Source organism: Eumetopias jubatus, unplaced genomic scaffold (assembly GCF_037043125.1).
Source record: "Eumetopias jubatus isolate StellerSeaLion01/CBP00866 unplaced genomic scaffold, mEumJub1_p1.0 scaffold_13, whole genome shotgun sequence".
Classification (NCBI taxonomy): Eukaryota; Metazoa; Chordata; class Mammalia; order Carnivora; family Otariidae; genus Eumetopias; species Eumetopias jubatus.
In genome coordinates, this window is record NW_028274819.1 from 108,030,433 (window position 1) to 108,044,646 (window position 14,214).

Below are 14,214 nucleotides of genomic sequence, written 5' to 3' on the forward strand. Positions count from 1 at the left end.
AGGGATTACGTGAAATCTGTAGATTGCTTTGGGTAGTATGAACATTTTAACATTTAACAACCAATGTGCGAGCACAGTATATATTTCCATTTGTGTTGTGTTCAGTTTCTTTCATCAGTATCTTACAGTTTTCAGAGTATGGGTTTTTCACTTCATTGGTTAGGTTTATACCTTAGATATTTTTTTCTTTTTGGTACAATTGAACATGGGATTGTTTTCTTAATTTCCTTCTGCTACTTTGTCATTAGTGCATAGAAATGCAACAGATTTCTCTATATTATTTTTGGATTCTGCAACTTTACTAAATTCATTTATGAATTCTTTTTTTTTTCTTTTTTTGTAGGCTCCTGAGCATGGAGCCCAACGTGGAGCTCAAGCTCATGACCCCTGAGATCAAGAGTCAGATGCCGAGGGGCACCTGAGTGGCCCAGTTGGTCAAACGTTTGCCTTTAGCTCAGGTCATGATCCTGGGGTCCTGGGATAGAGCCCTGTGTCAGACTCCCTGCAGGGAGCCTGCTTCTCCCTCTGCCCCTCCCCCCGCTCGTGCTCATGCTAGTGCTCATGCTCACGTGCGTTCTCTCTCTCTCTCAAATAGATAAATTAAATCTTAAAAAAAAAATAGTTGGATGCCTAATGGACTAAGCTACCCAGGCACCCCATTTATGAGTTCTAATAGTTTTTTGGTGTAGTCTTTCAGGTTTTCTATATATAGTATCATGTCAACTGCAAATAGTGACAGTTTTACTTCTTCCTTAACAATTTATATGCTTTTTATTTCTTGTCTGATTGCTGTGGCTAGGACTTCCAGTACTATGTTGAATAAAAGTGGTAAGAATAGACATTCTTATCTTGTTCCTGATTTTATAAGAAAAGCAAGCTCTCAGTTTTTCACCATTGTTAGCTATGTGTTTTTCATATATAGCCTTTATTATATTGAGATATGTTCCCTCTAAACCTACTTGGTTTAGAGTTTTATCATGAACAATATTGTATTTTGTCAAATGCATTTTTACCATCTATTGAGAGGATCATATGGTTTTTCTCCTTCTTATTGTTAACATGATGTATCACGCTGATTGATTTGCAAATATTGAGCCACCCTTGCATCCCTGGACTAAATCACACTTGATTGTGGTGGACCATTCTTTTAATATATTATCGACTTCAGTTTGTTAATATTTTGTTGATGATTTTTGCATCTTTGTCATCAGGTAAATTGGCCCATAGTTTGTTTTGTTTATTCTGTGGTGTCTGACTGGTTTTGGCAGCAGGCTACCAGTGTACTCATGGAATGAATTTGGAAGATTTCCTTTCTCTTCTGTTTTTTGGAACAGTTCGAAAAGAATCAGTATTAAGTCTTCTTTATTTTTTTAATGTTTTAATTTAAATTTAATTTAATTGACATATACTGTATTATTAGCCTTAGAGGTACAATTTAGTGATTTGTCAGTTGCATATAACACCCAGTGCTCATTACTTCAAGTGCCCTCCTTAATGCCTATCATCCAACTACCCCATCCCCCGGCCCACCTCCCCTCCAACAACCTTCAGTTTGTTTCCTATGGTTAAGAGTCTCTTATGGTTTGTCTCCTTCTCTGTGTTCATCTTATTTTATTTTTCTTTCCCTTACCCTATGTTCATCTATTTTCTTAAATTCCACATATGAGTGAAATCATATGGTATTTGTCTTTCTCTAACTGACTGACTTTGCTTAGCATAATACCCTCTAGTTCCACCCACGTCATTGCAAATGGCAAGATTTCTTTTTTTTTTTTTTTGATGGCTGAGTAATAATCCTGTGTGTGTGTGTTTATACACACCATGTCATCTTTATCCATTCATCTGTCGGTGGACATCTGGGCTCTTTCCGTATTTTGGCTACTGTGGATCTTGCTGCTATAAATATTGGGGTTCATATGCCCCTTCAAATCACTATATTTGTGTCCTTTAGATAAATACCAAGTAGTGCAATTGCTGGGTGGTAGGGTAGCTCTATTTGTAGCTTTTTGAGGAACTGCCATACAGAGTGGCTGTACCAGTTTGCTTTCCCACCAACAGTGTAAGAGGGTTCCTTCCCCTTTCTGCGCATCCTTGCCAACATCTTTCGTTTCCTGAGTTGTTAACTTTAGCCATTCTGACTGGTGTGAGATGGTATCTCATTGTGATTTTGATTTGTATTTCCCTGATGCTGAGTGATGTGGACCATTTCTTCATGTGTCTGTTGGTCATTTGGATGTCTTCTTTGGAGAAATGTCTGTTCATGTCTTCTGCCCATTTCTTGACTGGATTTTTTTGTTTTTTGGGTGTGGAGTTTGATAACTTCTTTATAGATCTTGGATACTAGCCCTTTACCTGTTATGTCATTTGCAAATATCTTCTTCCATTCCATAGGTTACCTTTTAGTTTTGTTGACTGTTACCTTTGCTGGGCAAAGCTTTTTATCTTGGCGAAGTCTGAATAGTTCATTTTTGCTTTTGTTTCTCTTATCTTTAGAGACATGTCTAGCAAGAAGTTGCCATGGCCGAGGTCAAAGAGGTTGCTGCCTGTGTTCTCCTCTACAGTTTTGATGGATTCCTGTCTCATATTTAGGTCTTTCATCCATTTTGAGTCTATTTTTGTGTATGGTGTAAGAAAGTGGTCCAGTTTCACTCTTCTGCATGTGGCTGTCTAATTTTTCCAACACCATTTGTTGAAGAGAATGTCTTTTTTTCCATTGGATATTCTTTCCTGCTTTGTTGAAGATTAATTGACCATAGAGTTGAGGGTCCATTTCTGGGTTCTCTGTTCTGTTTCATTGATCTGTGTGTCTGTTTTTGGTCCCTCACTATATTATCTTGATGATGACAGCTTTGTAATACAACTTGAAGTCCGGAATTGTGATCCCACCAGTTTTGGTTTTCTTTTTCAACATTCCTTTGGCTATTCAGGGTCTTTTCTATTTCCATACAAATTTTAGGATTGTTTGTTCCAGCTCTATGAAAAATGTTGGTGGTATTTTGACAGGAATTGCTTTGAATATGTAGATTGCTTTGCATAGCATAGACATTTTAACGATGTTTGTTCTTCCAATCCATGAGCATGGAATGTTTTTCCATTTCTTTGTGTCTTCCTCAATTTCTTTCACAAGTGCTCTATAGTTTTCAGAGTACAGATCCTTTACTTCTTTGGTTAGGTTTATTCCTAGATATCTTATGGTTTAAATGTTTGGTAGAATTCACATGTGAAGCCATCTGATCCTGGACTTTTGTTGGGGGTTTTTTGATTACTGATTCAATTTCTTTAAGAGTGATTGACCTATTCAGTGTTTTCTATTTCTTTGTCATTCAGTTCTAGAAGATCATATGTTTCTAGGACTTTATTCATTTCTTCTCAGTTGTTCCAGTTTGTTAGCATATAATTTTATATAATATTCTCTTATAATCTTTTGTATTTCTGTGGTGTCAGTTGTAATTTCTCCAGCTTCATTTCTGCTTTTATTCTCTGGCTAAAGGTTTATCAATTTTGTTGATCTTTTCAAAGATCCACCTCTTGGTTTCATGGATACTTTCTATTGTTCTTTTAGTCTTTATGCAATTTATTTCCTCTCTATTCCTTTTTTTTTTTTCCCTTCTACTAGCTTTGGGCTTTGTTTTTTCTTTTTTTTAGTTCCTTGGGTGTAAGTTTAGGTTGGTTGGTTGAGATTTTTCTTGTTTCTTGAGTTAGGTGTGTATAATTACAAACTTTCCTTTTTAGAACTGCTTTTGCTGTATCCCATTGATTTTGGACTGTTGCGCTTTCATTTTAATTTATCTCCATGTATTTTTTATTTCTTCTGTGATTTCTTTGTTGACCCATTGGTTGTTTAGTTTAGCTTTAATGTGTTTGTGATTTTTTCCAGTTTTGGTGGGGTTTTCTGTAATTGATATCTAGTTTCATACTGATATGGTCAGAAAAGATGCTTGATATGATTTCAGTCTTCTTAAATTTATTGAGATTTATTTTCTGGCCTGGTTTTTTGGCCTAACATGTGATCTGTCTTAGAGAATATTCCATGTGTACTCAAATAGGTATTCTGCTGTGTTTGGATAGAATTTTCTGTATACATCTGTTAGGTTCATCTGGTCTAATATGTTGTTTAAAGCCACTGTTTTCTTATTGATTTTCTGTTTGGGTAATCTATCCATTGACATAGATGCAGTGTTAAAATCCCCTAGTATTATTGTATAACTGTCTATTTCTCCCTTAATATCTGTTAACATTTGCTAGATGCTTCTGTTTTGGGTGCAGAGATACCTACAATTGTTATATTCTCTTGTTGGATTGATCCCTTCATCATTATGTAATGCCATTCTTTGTCTCTGGCTACTGTCTTTGTTTTAAAGTCTGTTTTGTCTGATATAAATATTGCTACTTCGGCTTTTTCTCCACTTCCATTTGCATTGCTCCACGCCTTCACCAGCAGTCTGTGTGTGTCTTTATTTTGAAGTGATCTCTTAGAGGTAGCATATAGATGGGTCTTGTTTTTTAATCCATCCTGTCACCCTTTATCTTTTGGTTGGAGTAGTTAGTCGATTTACATTTAAAGTAATTATTGATAGGTATGCACTTATTGCCATTTTGTTAATTTCTTTTTCTGGTTGTTTTTGTAATTCTTTTCTGTTCTTGTTCTCTTGCTTTCTTCCCTTGTGGCTTGATTGCTTTTCTTTAGTGGTATTCTTATATTCTAACTTTTTCTATTGAGCCCTAAACAACAAATTTTCAAAGGAATCCAGCATGATTATTGGGAATATTTCAGTAACATTACTGAACTCAAGCTACTGATTATCTCAACTCATACCAAATTTGCAAACATCTTCCCCTACTAATGGCAGGTGTTGGGTATAAGCACTATTTTCACATTGTATTTATGGACTCCACAGTCTACTCTCTGTTAGATCTTCGTAGTCATCTAGATATTTGCAGCTGTCTTGATGACACCTTGTTTGTTAAGAATTTCAGCGTCTGACATTTTTCCCTTCAGGAAAATTGGTAGTGGAAATCTGTGGACACTTTTCAGTAGTCAGACCATTAGAATGACATAAATGTGTGAACATTGATGTTCAGTGATACAAACCAGTTTCTTCCCAAAAAGCTTGTGTGCTAGCCCCTTGTGTGACAGATGGACGCTCCACTGGAAACAATAATGGGCATCTTCTGATTGCAACAGTATCAGCTGAGAACGATATTGTTATTACTTTGAAGAATAGATAGAGCCAACTTAACTCTAGGACTCAGGGATACTGATGAGGACTGTTGCCCTTCTGCGGTATCCAGGGATATGCTGCTACAGGCACTTAGAATGTAAAACAGTGCTTGCATTGCCATGACTGAGTCACCCACATGATGGTACTGTGACTGCTGCTGGCATTTATCCTGCTGGGTTTCAGGGTCATATTCTCTATCAAGGTGGATGTTCCTCTTCCAGAGTCTTCATATTTTTCAAACTGCAAGTGAATTTTGACATAACCTGTTGAGTGGTCAGCTGCTGGATTATTTTAGTCTTCTGATATTCTATGAATCCTGTTGGTGAGAGCTCTTTGCCTATGTGTGTTACGGGTAGTTTCTATGTCTGAAGCTGCTCCTTTGATATCTAAGACATGTAGTTATATAGCTTCTCTGGCCAGGGACTTTTCCTGGGCCGTTAAGATGTTAAATTTATACTTTTGAGGGATTCACTATAGATTCCACATACACTTTATTCTGTAAAAAATTCTAAAAATATCTTAGAAAGAGATCAGCATGGCAATACTCTCATTAGATTGTTGCTTCTATTTGTAAAACTTAGATTTCTTATTGCTCACAGCTCATATGTACATTATGAGAAAAAATTTATGCAACTAAATAAATTCATGTCCTAATCTCAGGTAGAGCAGGGTTAGTGATCAGCCTTAAATATGGTGTATATTTATGCCCCAAGCTGTCAGGTCGTAGCATACAATTGATTGGAGGTCCTTTATCTTGGTTTCTTGAAAATGGAATGAAAACCTTTCAGTATATAAATCCAAGGAAGCAGAATAATTGACATCCAACACTTCATAATGTTCCTCCGAGGACAGTGACCACTGAAGGCAGAATTTGCCTAAATTTAAGGTGAAGCCAGACTGAATTGTCTACTAAGAGATCCTGGAGGGGGTTTACGCTGCCTGCTGTTTTTCTGCATCTTTTTCATGTGGCCGTGACCCCCAGCATCCTATTTAAGGCTGTAGAATAAAGTTCTTGGAGCAACAATAGGTGGCAGTAACAGGAAGGAGCCAACTTAACCACAATACTTTGTTATAATTAAATACTGTTGGATCATATATACCTTCCTATAACAACAATAACAAAAAACCCAAACAAACCAGAAACACACAGTCAACAAAGGTAAAAACAATTCAAAAGGAATAAATACTTGAAAAATCATAGCATTTTTCTGAATTACATGATTCAGAATTCTCATTTTTTTCTCTGCCAGGTCCCTTGTCAGCACCTTTTGGGACCACCTCCTTACTTGATTTTTTTTGGGTGCAACCAACTCCTTACCTGATTTCAAGGAGGCTTGGGAAAAGGGATGAAATAGGATAAGTCACAGGAAACCTGCCTCCTTAAAGCTCTAATCATCTTTGTAGCTTATCATGCCTTCCCCTTCCCTATTCTACCTCTTCTTGGGCTGCCTTTGTCTCCCTAACTCAGTCTCTGTTTAGGGAATAGAGGTGGCAGCCCGAAAATTGTGCTTGACTTTAATGTAATTTCTTATATTTACCGGACATGGCAAAGATAGCACCGTTACTCTAATAAGATCATAAAGCACACACTTTAAATTTCCATTGACATGACAGAGACCCTAAGTCTGACAACCCAGAACCAAGGAGAAAGTTTTTTGTTGTTGTTTTCGGAGAAAGTTTTTTGTTGTTGTTTTCCCCTGACTTTTTCCCTTCCAGAGAATTTTCTGTTGGTACTTTTAATTTAGAAGTTAACTGAGATCTTAGTATGCACTCAACTGAGGACATGAAGTTGCAGGAGTGGAAGAGCATAGAATGAGAAGAGGTGTGCTGGAGGGAAATCAGAGGGCACGATTATGGTAGATGGTAGATGTACCGTTTTTATTTCTCCTTCAACTCCTTGTTCTAGGGCTTGCCTTAAGTACATGGGAGCTAGCTGGAGATGGACAAGTCATGAGGATTAAACATTTGGACCTGTGCATTTGGCACCATCAGTCCAAGATTTCATAGGGAAAGTGGAATTTTAGAAGTAGTCTAACATGTACTAATGGATCAATTCATTACTAATATATTGATTTAATGAATGCCCATATAATGTGCTTAGGTATATTGCCAACTGGAAGGAAATTGCTACAAGCAACTCTTCAGATAACTTCAAAAGTAGGTGATTTTTAGCAATACTTTTATGGGGAATTCTTGTGAACAGAATGACACATTGCATACACGTACACATTTCTAAGCACCTAACATTTCAGCACCCTGCACAGTATATAGACATAGACGAATTTGCTAAGTCATTTTTACCTTTACATGTAAGCTTGTTATTTGGGAATAGAAGAAAATTTTCTGTTTTATTTAGGTTGGATAAAATGGTTTAAAAAATGAATCCTCCTTTTGGAAAGTTGCTTCTCTCATGGTTTTGGTAATTTTTTTTTTTTTAAGATTTTATTTTATTTGACAGAGAGATAGAGAGCACAAGTAAGCAGAGAGGCAGGCAGAGAGGGAGAAGCAGGCTCTCTGCTGAGCAGGGAGCCTGACGCGGGGCTTGATCCCAGGACCCCAGGATCATGACCTGAGCCGAAGGCAGCCGCTTAACCGACTGAGCCACCCAGGCGCCCCGGTAATTATTTTTAATGAGCAGACTTCACATGGCAAAATAAATGCCTCAAAATGTTAGAAATAGGGGCACCTGTCTGGCTCAGTTGTTAGAGCGTGCGACTCTTGATCTCGGGGTCTTGAGTTCAAGCCCCACACTGGGCATGGAGCCTACTTAAAAAAAAAAATTTTTTTTTTTAACGTTAGAAATATTTTTTAGGTTGTCTGCCACTTGTCCTGCCAGTGGTCCACAGTACTGAGAAGCTGAAAGTGATAGCCTATTGAGGAAGCATATTCTCATGTCCTAGAAATATCAGTAATTCTAACATAGCTCAAGCCTAATTATGGGTATTGTATAATCTGAGTGTATGGGTTCTGTCCTGTGATCATCAGTGAGAGGCAGTAGGTTACAATTGTGGAATGTCGATTCAGACTGCCTCATTCTGATTTTTGGTTCTGCCGCTTACTGGCTGTGTGATACTGGGGAAATTACTGGCTCAGTTTCCTCATCTGTAAAATGAGAATAACAGTAGTACCTAGCTCATCAGTTGTTGTGCGGTTATAAGAGATAATACACGTGAAGAGCTTAGAATAGTGCCTAGCACATAATATGTGCCCTGTAAATGTTAACTGTCATTCGTCTTAACCTGTCTACTTCTTCCCGGTTCACGGCCATCCCCACAGTCCACGTGTCCATCATCCCGCTGCAGGCTTCTCCTGCAGCCTCCAAACTGACAGTCATCCAGGGCACTGCCACACAATAGATAGTGGTCTTTTACAGATTTAAATCAGTACATTTAAAACATTTATTTAACAAACTCTTCTTTAGCAATTACTATGTGGAAGTGCTGTCCTAAAGTGCTTTATAAAATTAACTCATTTAATTTGCAGAACAGCTCAATGAGACAAGGTTCATTTTACAGATAAGCAAACAGATACCAAGTCACTTGCTCCAGGTCACAGAGTCGGTTCCTGTGACGGCTAGGATTTGAAGGGAGGCTGGCTGGCCTTAGAAACCACACTCCCAACGATGAGTGCCTCTGCGGTTTCCTCATAGTTTCGCACTGCGCTTAGAGTAGTCGTAACTCTGCCACGGCCTTCTGGTTCTGGCTCCCCTTCCACCCTTACCGTGTCCCACTCGGTGCATATAAAGTGGAGCAACAATAGGTGGTAGTAACAGGAAGGAGCCAACTTAACCACAATACTTTGTTATAATTAAATAACCTCCCCCTCCCCCACACCCTGCATCACCAGCCTCCGGCCTGTTCCTCAGAAATGCTCTGTGGTCTCCACTTGAGGGGTTTAATGGAGCTGATGGCCTTCTAGAGAACAGCTTTAGGTAACGGCCTTCACTGGACAGCAGGGATTTGTCTGACAGGAATCTCCAACTTGTAGCACGTAGTAGGTTCTCAGTGGCAGATAAAAGAATATAAAGGAATGACAAGTACAAAAATTGAAGCAGGGAATATAAATACTGAGTTAAAAGAGATTACTGTGAAAAGAAGGAAAGTTATAGCATGGCAATTGGAAGGCGCATAAGATCAAGTGAAAATTATTTGAAGTCGGGATGATTTGCCCTGTCAGTGCAGTCAGTGGAAGGTGACCACCCCGAGGCTGTTGGCCTGGGAGAAGAGAGAGACTGTGTGCCCTTTCTCCAAGAAGCACGAGGAAATCAAATCCAGAGAAGATACGGAACTTTTAGCTCTAGGGAAAGAAAGGCTTCTCTTCATTTATGCATAAAGAACTATTGGCTAATACTTCATTATGGAGCACCAGCTAAATGCCAAACTGACTAAATGTTAGGTTCTTTATATGCACCCTCAGAATTAATTCTCATAGAAATTTGGAGCTAAGTATGTGCCATTATTATCCCCATTTTACAGATGAGGACATTGAGAGGTTACGTAACCTGCCCCAAATTACACAGCTACTTAGTAGTAGATCAAACCTCAGACCCAGGCTCTGCAGAGACTGTTGTAGAGATAGACAACGATGGTGTGAAAAATAGATGAGCTGGGAAATTTGAGATATTTATCGCTAAGTAGGATATAAAGGTATCTGCTCTAAGAGTGGTAACAAGGAATGTGGAAGAGACCTCGCCTGGTAGGTAGAGGCATATTGAATGAGCCTACACCTCATCATATCTGACATCCTTCTAAACATTTGTCATTTCTCTCTAGGTTACACACTTGAGCAACCATGGACAAACAGATATGACTATGCAGATATATCAGAGGAGAAAATGGGAACACCAGAAGATAATTTAGATGGAAATATTTATAAAAAAACAAATTCTACTAGACTAACACCCGATTCCACTTATGGAATATAAAAATGAAGTACTCTGCTTTTCTGAGCTATAGCTCTTCAAGCCCTGATTCTATTGGTTATAGTCAGGAGATAGTTTATTCTGACCGGAACGACTTGCATATTGTTGGCACAGAATCTATGTAGCTCAATTAAGTAAGGAAGCCTAAAGAGAAATAGGACATCAGACTGAATCCAATGGTCATGAAAAATGTAGAAATTACTCCTTGTATTCTAATAATCCCACTTAAATAAATACATTTAGGTGCAAAAAAATCTTCAGATTAATTCTCTTCTTTACTTGAAGCATACTTTATTTGTGCATTCATGTCAGGCAGATCTCTTTTTCCATTTAAAAAAGGGGAAAGGGCAATGTGACAAGTTCTCCTTTTATCAGGAAAGCCAAAGCTCTACCAGAAACCCCAGCCCTTGTCACCTTAGGCATCCTTGAAATGAAACTGGGTCACAGGGGCACTCTTAGCTAAAGAAGCTGGAAAAGCAAAAATCCGTCTTTCAGCTTCCACAGGGGAGGAGTAGAGGAGTGGAGGTACCTGCCAGGTCTCCGATTTCTGAATTACTCTGTATGTTCCCAGAAGCACCCTTTGCTACTACTCATCATCCCACTTACCACACTGTATCTTTAGACATCGGGCTATAATCCCAATTGACTAGAGGCTGTACCCTCAAGTATTTAAAAAAAAACAACAACAAAAAACAGCGTTCAGAGGATCTACTGTATATTTAAGAAAAAAATCAGATTTACTGAGATATAATTTCCCATTTTGAGCGTTCAGTTTGAGTTTAGACAATGTGTACATTCATGTAAATATAACATTCAAGACAAAGTATTTCCACCACCCCCAAATTGTGCATCTTTGCAGTCAATCCAGTCACCTCCCCCTAAGCCCTTGGAAACCACTGATCTCCTTTCAATCACTACAGTTCTGCCTTTGCTAAAATGTCATATAAATGGAATGATTCTATTATTTCTCCAGAAAGGGTTTCTCCAATATCTTCCATGCTTTTTTCAAGCCCAGCTAGTATCTTTAAAATCATCAATCTGAACTCTAGTTCCAACATCGTACTAATGTCCGTATTGATTAGGTCCCTGGCGGTCGGTACTGCCTCTTGTTCTTTTTTTTTGAGGTGATTTTTTTCTGTCTTGTCATTTTATCCAGAGGGGAATAGATGAATGAGAGAACAAAATGTTAATGGGGTAACAACGACCCCAGGAAAATATACACTAAACCAATCAGAAGAGACCTGAAACCAGGGGAAAAGAAAGGGAAAGAAAGAAAAAAGAAAAAGATTAAAAAAAAGAAAAAGATTAAAAAAAAGAAAAAGAAAAAAACAATATGATCAAATATGATCAGGCTGGTGCATAGATCAGTGCCACACTCTAGATTTTGGGCATATTTTGGTCTGTTAGAAGAGAGTGCCTCCCAAAATTTTAAAGAAAGAAAAACTTATATATGTACAAAAATAAGGGTAAATATGATGAAGGGATGGAATATGACTGTAAAGATGAAAATTATATAAGATTTTATAAAAGGAATTGATAATATAAGAAGTTGGTTGAAAAAAGAAAGAAGAGGATTTAAAAAAAAAAAAGGAGAGAATGTGCTCAGGCAGGAGACTAGAACAAAGCCATACACTAGAGATTTAGGGTATATTTTGGTCTGTTAGAAGAAACTGTATCCCAAAATTTTAAAGAGAGAACAACTTATATATATATATATATATATATACCAAAAATAAGGTTAACTACTATGAAGGGATAGAATATGACTCTAAAACTGAAAACTAAAAAAGATTTTTTTTAAAAAAGGATATGTAGTCTTTTTTGGTTTAGCTTCTTTAATTTAGCATAATGCTTTTGAGATTCATCCTTCTTGTCACTTATATCAGTAGTTCATTCCTTTTTTAATGATTAATATTCCATTGTATGGCTATCCCACAATTTATCCATTCACCAGTTGATGGACATTTGGTTGTTTCCAGTTTGGGATCGTTATGAATGAAGCTGCTATGTACATTCATGTATGAGTCTTTGTGGGTACATATGTTTTCATTTCTCTTGGGAAATACCTGAGAGGGGAATAGCAAAGGCAAACTATATTTTATAAGAACCTGTTTTTTTCTTTTTTATATTTATATAAAATAAAATATAAAATATAAATATATTTTAAAATTATAAATATATTATTGAAGTATAATTGACATACAATGTTATATTGGTTTCAGGAACACAAGATACTGATTTGACAATTCTATGCCCATTGCTCACCATGATAACTACAGTCACCATACAACATTATTTTATGATATTATTAACTATATTTCCTATGCTGTAGTTTTCATATCCTTGACTTATTTATTTTATAACTGGAAGTTTGTGCCCCTAAATCCCCTTCATCTATTTTGACCAACCCCCCATTCACCTCTCCTCTGGCAACCACCACTTTGTTCTCTGTATTTAAACTGTTTTATTTTTTTGTTTGTTTTATGGTTTTGAGATTCCACATACAAGTGAAATTATATAGTGTTTGTCTTTGATTTATTTCACTTGGCATAATACTCTCAACGTCCATCCATGTTGGGACAGAAGGCAAGATTTCATTCTTTTTTATGTCCAGGTAATATTAGTGTATGTGTTTTGGTGTGTGTGTGTTTATCACATTTTGTTATTATAAATAATGCTGCAATAAACATAGGGGTGTAGGCACCTGGGTGGCTCAATCGGTTAAGTGGCTGCCTTCAGCTCAGGTCATTATCTCAGGGTCCTGAGATCGAGCCCCACATTGAGTCTGCTTCTCCCTCTGCCTCTGCTGCTCCCCCTGCTTATGCTCTCTTGTTTGCATGCACTCTCCCTCAAATAAATAAATAAAATCTTTAAAAAAATAGAGGTGCATATATCTTTTCAAATTAATGTTTTTGTTTTGAGTAAATAGTAGTGGAATTACTGGATCATATGATAATTCTATTTTTAATTTTTTGAGGAACCTCCATATTGTTTTCCACAGTGTCTGTACCAGTTGAAACTCCCACTAAGAACACATGAGGATTCCCTTTTCTCCACATCCTTGTCAACACATTATTTCTTACCTTTTTGATCCTAGCCATTCTGATGGGTATAAGGTGGTATCTCACTGTGGTTTTGATTTACATTTCCCTGATGATTAGTGATGTTGAACATCTTTTTACATGTTTGTTAGCCATCTGTATGTCTGCTTTGGAAATATATCTTTCAGCTCTTGTGTCCATTTTAAAATCAGATTATTTGGGTTTTTTTGGTGTTGAGTTGTATAAGTTCTTCATATATGTTGGATATTAATCCTTTATCAAATCATTTGCTATATTCTTCCATTCAGTAGATTTGCCTTTTTGTTTTGTTGATAGTTTCCTTTGGTGTGCTTTTTATTTTGCTGTAGTGCCAGTAGTTTATTCTTGCTTTTGTTTCCTTTGCCTGAGAAAACATATCCATAAATACATTGCTAATGCTGATGTCTAAGAGATTACTACCTGTGTTTTCTTCTAGGAATATTAGTTTCAGGTCTCACATAAAGGTCTATAATCCATTTTGAGTTTATTTTTTGTATGGTGTAGAAACACAGTCATTTAATTCTTTTGCATGTAGATGTCCAGTTTCTCTGACACCATTTATTGAAGAGACTGTCTTTTCCCTGTTGTTTATTCTTAGTTCTTTTGTCATAAATTAATTGACCATATAACCATGGGTTTATTTCTGGGCTGTCTATCTATGTGTTTATTTTTGCGCTATTACCATACTGTTCTGGTTACTACAGCTTTGTAGTATATTTTGGAGTCTGGGATTGTAATACATCCAGCTTAGTTCTTTCTCAGGATTACTTTGGTTATTCAGGGTCTTTTGTGGTTCCGTACAAATTTTGATTATATATCCTAGTTTTGTGGAAAATGCTATTGGTATTTTGATAGGGATTGCGTTAAATCTGTAGATTGCTCTGAGTAGTATGGACATTTTAACAATATTAATTCTTACAGTCTGTGAGCATGACATATCTTTCTATTTGTTTGTGGTGTTCTTAGTTTCTTTCCTCAGTGCCTTAAAGTT

The 14,214-nt window shown here is 37.0% G+C and overlaps 1 protein-coding gene across 1 annotated transcript in view; it reads left to right on the top strand.

Annotated features, from left to right (window-relative positions):
- CUNH11orf65 (chromosome unknown C11orf65 homolog) overlaps window positions 1-10,215 on the top strand; it is a 69,752-nt gene extending 59,537 nt beyond the window's left edge. The window contains exons 8-9 of the mRNA XM_028105740.1: window positions 7,324-7,379; window positions 9,995-10,215. Of these exons, the coding sequence (XP_027961541.1) occupies window positions 7,324-7,379; window positions 9,995-10,146 (208 nt within the window). The 3' untranslated portion in view covers window positions 10,147-10,215. The remainder of the gene's footprint in view (window positions 1-7,323; window positions 7,380-9,994) is intronic.
- Window positions 10,216-14,214: the final 3,999 nt, after the last annotated feature.